General features: G+C 44.1%; 1 protein-coding gene and 2 long non-coding RNA genes across 6 annotated transcripts; all 3 read left to right on the forward strand.

Annotated features, from left to right (window-relative positions):
• Positions 1 to 1,272: 1,272 nt before the first annotated feature.
• Positions 1,273 to 4,019, forward strand: LOC311122992 (uncharacterized protein; the record flags this gene model as incomplete). Its single annotated transcript, XM_084197288.1, has 5 exons — positions 1,273 to 2,032; positions 2,282 to 2,490; positions 2,833 to 2,899; positions 3,169 to 3,281; positions 4,002 to 4,019. Exons 1-5 carry the CDS (start codon positions 1,360 to 1,362, stop codon positions 4,017 to 4,019), a joined length of 1,080 nt encoding a protein of 359 aa, XP_084053414.1. The 5' UTR covers positions 1,273 to 1,359.
• Positions 4,020 to 4,141: 122 nt separating this feature from the next.
• Positions 4,142 to 5,027, forward strand: LOC311122989. The gene is made up of 3 exons (XR_014612533.1): positions 4,142 to 4,202; positions 4,364 to 4,431; positions 4,793 to 5,027. It is a non-coding gene; the product is annotated as an uncharacterized lncRNA (long non-coding RNA).
• Positions 5,028 to 5,038: 11 nt separating this feature from the next.
• Positions 5,039 to 8,293, forward strand: LOC311122990. Of its 4 annotated transcripts, XR_014612534.1 has the most exons (4): positions 5,039 to 5,079; positions 5,401 to 5,481; positions 5,647 to 5,719; positions 5,908 to 7,903. It is a non-coding gene; the product is annotated as an uncharacterized lncRNA (long non-coding RNA). The 4 variants fall into 4 exon arrangements; XR_014612535.1 differs by lacking the exons at positions 5,039 to 5,079; positions 5,401 to 5,481 and adding an exon at positions 8,028 to 8,293 and having other exon boundaries at positions 5,502 to 5,719; positions 5,908 to 7,602; XR_014612536.1 differs by lacking the exons at positions 5,039 to 5,079; positions 5,401 to 5,481 and having other exon boundaries at positions 5,502 to 5,719; positions 5,908 to 7,007; positions 7,422 to 7,904.
• Positions 8,294 to 8,782: the final 489 nt, after the last annotated feature.

Consider the following 8,782-nt stretch of genomic DNA (forward strand, 5'->3'; position numbering starts at 1 on the left):
TCCTCAGAGAATATTGAGGAGGCATCCTCTGATCTCTTTGGTGGAATTATTTCCGACCTGCATGAGGTATATGAGGTCAATAAGGCCTCCAAGCGTACGAAACCAGGTCGCAAAATATTCTGGGTGGAAGTGAGTTCAGGTTCCCAGAAGATTTACACCAAAACCCTGGACAAACTAAGGAAGCTGTTCACCTCCAACCATCTCACTGAGGGAAAATATATTCCTGTGCAAATCGAGCTCTCTGCAACTGGACTACTTGTAACTGAGGCCACTGTGGAGGTATCTCCTGTAACTGAGGCCACTGTGGAGGAATCTCCTGTACAGAAGACAGACAGTAAGACCCCTTCTAAGTCCTCAGCCCACCAGCTCACCCTCGACACCTGCACTAAAGGGGTAATCAAACAGGTGATCTCGGTGCTGAGGGTGGACACTTCAAAGGAAGACTGCTCCGCTTCCGTTGGGGAGAGCAAGACAAATTCATCCTTCGACTTCAACCAGAAGTTGGACTCGATAATTTCGAAATTGGAGGACCTCACCATTTTGAGTGATGTGACGTCAGCCGAGATTCCCACACTCATGCGATCTCTTAGTGCAGCCAGCAGAACCTCTAACATTTCCATCCAGAGCTTTTACAGTACTGAGTTCCGAGCTAAGGCCAAACACATTGTGAGTGAGACCATTCTCAGAGCTGCTAGCAAAGCCAACCATTCTTTGCTACAGGGCATGCCTAGCACCACCTTTTCACACCATGTGGTTTCTACAGCCGAAGATATAGTAAATATTATCATGCAAGACCTTGAAAGTGTATCCCAGTACACTGTGGACGACGCAGACTCCTTCCCACTAGGAGAGAAAAAGCTGGAGTCCCAGCTCAAACCCAGAGTTGTCTTTGACAACTTATTGGATGCTGCTCAAACCATGTACCACAGAGTAAAGGATAGACTGAACATCTTTTTCTCTTTTCCACCAGTGTCAGTCACCACAGCCAAAGATGTGCTGGACTCCACCCCTGTGGAGACACTCAGACGCATTAAGTCCCCTGACACTGCTCTTGTTGAGGACAGGAGCCGCCATCCGTCTGTGAGAAGTGAGAAGCCTTTGTCAAAAGTCTGTTTGGCTAAAAGGTCTAAAGCCCTTGTGTCTTCAAGTGGCTCTTCAACAGACCACCATGTAATTGACACATGCAGTGAGGATGTCACTCTGCCCACCAGGAGTATGTCAGTTGTGAGCAACAACAGTTTGAAGAGAGCCTCTCCTCTCCACGGCAGTGGATTGAGTGAAAGTTGCAAACCTCTTGTGGCTCTAAAAGACGTAACAGTGGCAGTCAGCCAAGAAGGCTTTAGCAAAACTGCAAAGAAGATGCTCAGCTTGATCCTAAATGAGATCAAGTGTAGAGTGGCCAACTCTGAGAGTTCATCTGTTGGGCAGGAGTGTCTGATAGCCACTAACATGTTAGACTCTTTACTGGAGAGCCTTGACCAGTTGCCTGACATGAGCGCTGCCGATGAGATCACAAGGACAGAATCCCATACCTCTATCGCAATGGACGAGACAGGTTCACGGTCAACGCTTGTGAGCCAACAAGAAATAAACATATCTGACACCAATATCATAGTGAAAACTATAATGGACACATTGAAGACGGACGACCCAGAGATGACTTCAGCAGAAGAAAATCTGGATAGGCTCCTGTCAGTTGAAGCCCTTCAAGGTGCGTCTGACAACCTGATCGCAAAGGTCCACGGTCTCATTCTGGAGATAACCATAAGCCGCCAGCTTCAATCCATGGCTGGCCACAGAAGCCTCTCTCAACCAGCGCTGCCTAAGCCAGCCCTGAGGAAGCTGTCAAAGGACGATGCCTCAGAGCTCATTTACAACTTTGCCCAGACTTCTGTTAGGAGACTCCTGGGGCAGTGTATGGGAAGGCCTATGCCACCCTCGGCTGAAATGGTTTTGGATCAGGTCATCAAGTTGATGACAGACGTGGTGATGGACAGCCTGACTTATGGGTCCAAGTCTGCAATGGAGGATGGTAAGTGAAAGTATCTATTTTCATCTGCATAGGACTTAATTAAAATTCACTGGTTGTGTCCAGAATGGCACCTTATTCCATATTTAGTGCACTACTTTTGACCAGACCCTATGGGCCCTGGTCAAAAGTAGTGCACTATAAAGTGAAGAGAATGCCATTTGGGATGCAGTGACTAACTTCCATGGCTGCGTCCTCTTCTCCCAGTTATTGTACACAGGTCGGTCACACTAGCGTGCTCTTCTCACTCAGACACCAGCAATGCCGCAAGTGACATCATTCATGGTGTTGTAGCTGACCTTAATGCTACTGAGGAATTCCCTGCCAGGAGCCTTAGCCCGGCTGATGTAAAGGCTGACGGCATGGCCCGCCTTCCCTCTGCCAGAGGGGAAGAGACTAAGAAGAACAGGAAGTGGCATTTCCTACCGAAAATGCATACGTTTCCAAAGATCATGATTAAGGTAGGGTGCTCTGTGTTTTGAGATTACCTCTGTAAGGCAGGGCTGAAATTTACCCTACAGATTCACTACACACCTATTGTCTCTCAGCATTAGAACAATACTGTTGTCATTGTCTTGAGGAGGTTGAGTGAGGACGCTGTAATACAATCCTAATACACATGGGAGAGAGTCAATGGCTATGTCCCAAATGGCACCCTATTCCCTATATAGTGCACTACTTTTTACCAGAGCTCTATGGGCCCTTGTCAAAAGTAGTGCCTTACATAGCGAATAGGGTGCCTTTTGGGATGCACACTCTGTATTTTACACAGGCTCAGTTGTCCTGATGTGTTTTGTCAACAGCTGTTCAAGACAAAAGGGGAACCGAAGAGCCACCCCAAACGTCTCAGAGAGACTCATATTTCACAGGGTAAGTGATAAGCATCGATGTTATATTGATATATCACCCTATGACAAGCTTGTTAAAACAGTGACAACAGATACAGGCAGACGGACGGACAGACATGCAGACAGACAGACAGGCAGATGGACAGACAGGCAGGCAGATGGACAGGCAGACAGACAGACGGACAGGCAGACAGACAGACATGCAGACGGACAGGCAGGCAGACAGACAGGCAGACGGACAGACACAAACACACACATTCATTTTCTGATTATGAAATGTTCTTATGACAGATGCTGAGTGTGAGGTTCCAGAGGTTCCATCCACTTCCCCTCCCAAGGAGGACCTGACAACCACACCGGCCCCTGCTCCCCAGGAGTCCCAGTCCCGTAAACGCCCTCTCATAGTCAGGGTGTTACACGCTCTCTCCAGAGCCATCTCCAAACCATTCAGAGGAGCTTCTGGGAAGAAGAATTAGCTAAATGCCTGATTTCATTAATATTATATTTTAATCAGAGCCTTTATTTAATAAAACATTACTGCATTGATTTCTGTCTATAATAGTCTTAATGTTTGTGCACGATAACGGTAAAGTACTTCAAACCACATAGTCAAAAGTATTCATAGTGAAGTACCGTTTATTATTATTGATTGTGGAAATACACATAATACAGAAAAGTTGTTGTCACATATAAAAAAGGGTGCCATATATATATATATATATATAAAGACAGACATAAAGGAGAAAACTCTGTAGACCAGTCACATTCTCAAGCCATAACTAAATCCATGAATGGATCTCCTATAAGATGACAGGAGAACATTTGTAACACTTTCTATGAAGCCTATATCTATAATGCATACACTCAAGTCATTTACATTTTACATTTTAGTCATTTAGCAGAAGCTCTTATCCAGAGCGACTTACAGTTAGTGAGTGCATACATTTTTTTTTTCATACTGTCATACACTCATAATGACTTAATTGAGTTAAGTGTTAAGTTAAGTGCAGTTATAAACACATAATGAGGGCTTGTTATGTATTTCTTGCAATACAAAAAGGAAAAGGCTAGTAGTTTATTAAATATTCATGACTGCTCTTGCACGGCTCATGTCCACACTGCAGTACAGCAGGGGGCAGTAATGCACCATAACGTTGGATGCCGACTGCCTATAAACCCCACTGAAGAAGAAAAAGAAGACGAAGAAGAAGCACGGCTCATGTGATTGGCCGTGAACCCGGAAGTGGTATTAAAACGTGTTATACTTTAAGACAGGAGCAGTAGTGCCAGAAGAAATCCTGTCACTCAAATTTTAACTTTGTGGAGTAAGTGGCTATCAAAATACCTATCGCTTGTAGCTACTCATGTAATGCATGCTGGAAAGCAGACAAAAACTAATGATTTGCAAGAGATCTAAACACGATTTATAAGCTACTGAACAACAAGTCCAAGAATTCCTTGCTAACCTCGTTTGCACTTTGAACAGATTTCTCGACAATAATAATGGAAGATGTGACTGGGGCTCAGCTCATTGCAGAGGCACTAAAAGCTCAGGTAAAGTGTGTGCAATTTATATAAAACAGTGTTATACTGTGTAACCGTGTTGCTAAGAATATATTAGTCGCTGATCATGTCCTTGGCAGTGAGAATGTAGCACTACGAGTTGTGAAAGTGTGCCAAAGGTCATTGCACTGGTATAGCTAACTATGAATATTGTTGTAGCAAAACATTTAGATGTTTATGTGGAATAGCATATGTTAACTCCCTTGTTGATGCATGCCAAAGTGTGTGTCAATGCAAAGAAAATCTAAACTACATTGTAACAATTCATATACAATTCAGTATGAAAATGTATGCACTCACTGGATAAGAGCGTCTGCTAAATGACTAAATTTTCTTTTTAATGTAAATATAGTGTATCTACACGTATCTCTCTACAGAATGTAGAATATATGTTTGGAATAGTTGGTGTTCCAGTCATTGAAGTAGCTATGGCAGCTCAAGCCTCAGGAATCAAGTATGTGGGAATGCGCAATGAACAAGCCGTAAGCCATCTTTTAATTTTTTATGAATTCAGAATCTTCTCATGACATTTTTGATGTGATTTGGTTGTGGAGACACCAGTAATACTGATATGTTGTTGTAATGCGTCATCCAACAGGCTTTCTATGCTGCGTCTGCTGTTGGTTACCTCACTGGACGGTAGGAGGATTCTCATTAGGAGAGAGCTTTAGAGATACTGTCTCTCCTCTCTGAAATCCCAGACCTATGTTAAAACATTGTTAATGTGGGAAGTGACCCGTCTGCCCAGGGAGACTACTCTCTCCACACTATACTAAACCAGCTCTCCCTAAATCATGTGATATTAACTACCCTTACATAGACTACAGGAGCGTGTAGTGTGTGAGGGTCCGTTTCATAGCTTTTTTGCATTGCTAATTATGTCTGCCTGGCTGTCTGACCCTTTGTGTGTGTGTCTGCCTGTCTTCCTGTCTGTCCCTCTGTCTGTCTGTTCCTCTCCAGTCCAGGTGCGTGTCTGGTTGTGTCTGGACCGGGACTCATCCATGCACTTGGTGGAATGGCCAACGCTAACATGAACTGCTGGTATGCTAGAACTCCACAAACAGAAGACCCTACTACTCATGTTCAGTGGTCCTTTCAAAAGAAGGGATGCTATCCGCACACTGCAAAAAATGATCAGAGGACTCCAATTTCTTGTTGTCTCAGCTTGTCAGTTGATGTCATTGTGTGATACCTCTCTCTCTGTAGGCCTGTGATTGTTATTGGAGGCTCCTCCGATCAAAACCAAGAGACCACTGGGGCATTTCAAGAGTTTCCACAGGTACCGATTCAACCATGACATTTCTGACTATTGAACATTAGGGGGTGGTTTCACGGGACACAGATTAAGCCTAGTCATGGACTAAAAAGCAAACTCAATAGAGAATCTCTGTCCGGGAAACTGGCCCTAGCAGTTTCATTGCTGAAAGAGGAAATAATTTGTTATTTGTGGTCCTCTTTCTCTGTCAGGTGGAGGCATGCAGACTGTACAGTAAGTTCTCTGCTAGGCCTAGCTCGGGAATAAAACTATCAAAACGTTCATAATTATGGGAAATAACTCATTTCATGCAAATAAAATAATTGAATAGATATCAAATATAATTCCTGAAAAAGGAAAATAAGAATTCCTCTTCCTACCTGACTGTATCAGCTGAATATTCCTCTTCCTAGCTGACTGTATCAGCTGAATATTCATCTTCCTACCTGACTGTATCAGCTGAATATTCCTCTTCCTAGCTGACTGTATCAGCTGAATATTCCTCTTCCTAGCTGACTGTATCAGCTGAATATTCCTCTTACTACCTGACTGTATAAGCTGAATATTCCTCTTCCTACCTGACTGTATCAGCTGAATATTCCTCTTCCTACCTGACTGTATCAGCTGAATATTCCTCTTCCTAGCTGACTGTATCAGCTGAATATTCCTCTTCCTACCTGACTGTATCAGCTGAATATTCCTCTTCCTACCTGACTGTATCAACTGAATATTCCTCTTCCTACCTGATTGTATCAGCTGAATATTCCTCTTCCTACCTGACTGTATCAGCTGAATATTCCTCTTCCTGCCTGACTGTATCAGCTGAATATTCCTCTTCCTACCTGACTGTATCAGCTGAATATTCCTCTTCCTACCTGACTGTATCAGCTGAATATTCCTCTTCCTACCTGACTGTATCAGCTGAATTCCAAAACATGCCTTTTTGTTTGAAATTCTCGACTCAAGGGATGGAATGGATTCCAATGGTATTGTAGAGGGGGAAGTGAGTTTATAAGAGAACGTTTTTGTCCCAAATGGCACCCTATTCCCCGTTATAGTGCACTACTTTTGACCAGAGCTATATGAAAGTAGTGCACTGCTATATTATTAGACGCTACTCCATTCAGTTGAAGGCATATTAATGTTGGCCTCATATTGAATGTCATTTACATTTTGTACAGGTCTTCTTCCTCTTACCTGGGCAGAGAGGTGTCTATTTTGTCCAGGCTGGGCACCTCAGATAATAACTGTCTGTGGGAGACACTTTCTGTTCCATCAGAAATGGGAGAATGACAGCAGGATGATTTCAGAGGTAATGGTTGTTTAGTTATTACTGACTCATGACATGGGTGTATAGGAGATAAGATTCTAACCCTAACCCTATGACACAAGACACCACCAGCCTTTTAACATGCGCAATGTAAAATGTCAGGAAACATTAGGAGGGTGTGACTGCAGAATGTTACCAGTAGATGGCGACCTCAGCAATTGTATTTTCCCGAGGGCCAAAGTTTTGCATTTGTTTAGGCTTGTTCATGTTCGATTGCAGGCCTGCTATCACAATAGGAACATCATATGGTGACTTAGCAGTAGTTGTTTATTGTGTGTAAACCTTTCCAGGCACCACAGTTGTTTGGACCTGCAACACATTCAACTGGGGCTTTACCTTCTATAATCTGAGCCAATGTTGTTTTCCACACAATCCTGTTGACATACATCCTCTTAGTAAAGCTTCCAGATGAGCGTCCCCTGAAGCCCAGAGGCGCCATATCTCCCCTGCCCAGGGACTATAAGGCCCACCGGTTGGGCCACCTCCACCACTATACCCTTCGCAAGGAGATTTCCCACGCCGCCGCTCGCCCCTGTGCCTTCAAGTGAGCAGCCCCCGCTCGCGTCTGGGCCTTCGGGTAAGTAAGCAGCTTATCAGGAATATTTCAGCCCCTCTACTCCGGGTCCCAACTGTACTGAAACACAGGAACCGAAGAGGTCTTTTTAATACCAGGTTATTAGTCATCATAAAACTTCATTTATGCGGGAACATTTCCCTTTTTGGGGTAGGGGACCCCCCCAGTAGCATTTTGAAACGGGCCCCCAAATAGCTAAGTCTTCCCCGCGCATAACTCTTATTACACTGAGGGAGATCAGCTGGTAGGTTACAGTCCGCACTGTTTGCATCCCAAATGGAACACTATCCATGTACCCTATGAGCCCTGGTCAAAATTAGTGCACTATATAGGGAACAGGCTGCCGTTTGGGACGAAGCTAGTACGTCAGATAATAGGAGCCAGCCGACCCCCCTCAGATCGGAGTTCATAGTGGTGTTGTCTCTTAGGCGTTGACCTCTGCCCTCCAGCACCTATGATGGGTATGACCTGCCGTCAGTTGCTGCTGCCAGCTTCAGCCTCCCTCAATGGAAGAAAGCCAATCTCAACAGGAGGCTACAAGAAACGGTACCAGAGTATAATTATTATTGCACCATTCCAGTGTTATAGCTACAGTTTGTCTGCATCCCAAATGGCACCCTATTCCCTATATAGTGCACTACTTTAGACCAGAGAATGGCACCCTATTCCCTATATAGTGCACTACTTTAGACCAGAGAAGGACACCCTTTTCCCTATATAGTGCACTACTTTAGACCAGAGAATGACACCCTATTTCCTATATAGTGCACTACTTTTCACCAGAGAATGGCACCCTATTCCCTATATAGTGCACTACTTTTGACCAGAGAATGGCACCCTATTCCCTATATAGTGCACTACTTTAGACCAGAGAATGGCACCCTATTCCCTATATAGTGCACTACTTTTCACCAGAGAATGGCACCCTATTCCCTATATAGTGCACTACTTTTGACCAGAGAATGGCACCCTATTCCCTATATAGTGCACTACTTTTGACCAGAGAATGGCACCCTATTCCCTATATAGTGCACTACTTTAGACCAGAGAATGGCACCCTATTCCCTATATAGTGCACTACTTTAGACCAGAGAATGGCACCCTATTCCCTATATAGTGCACTACTTTTGACCAGAGAATGGCACCCTATTTCCTATATAGTGCACTACTTTTCACCAGAGAA

This window comes from Coregonus lavaretus (genome assembly GCF_964263955.1).
Source record: "Coregonus lavaretus genome assembly, contig: HAP1_SCAFFOLD_583, whole genome shotgun sequence".
NCBI classification, from domain to species: domain Eukaryota; kingdom Metazoa; phylum Chordata; class Actinopteri; order Salmoniformes; family Salmonidae; genus Coregonus; species Coregonus lavaretus.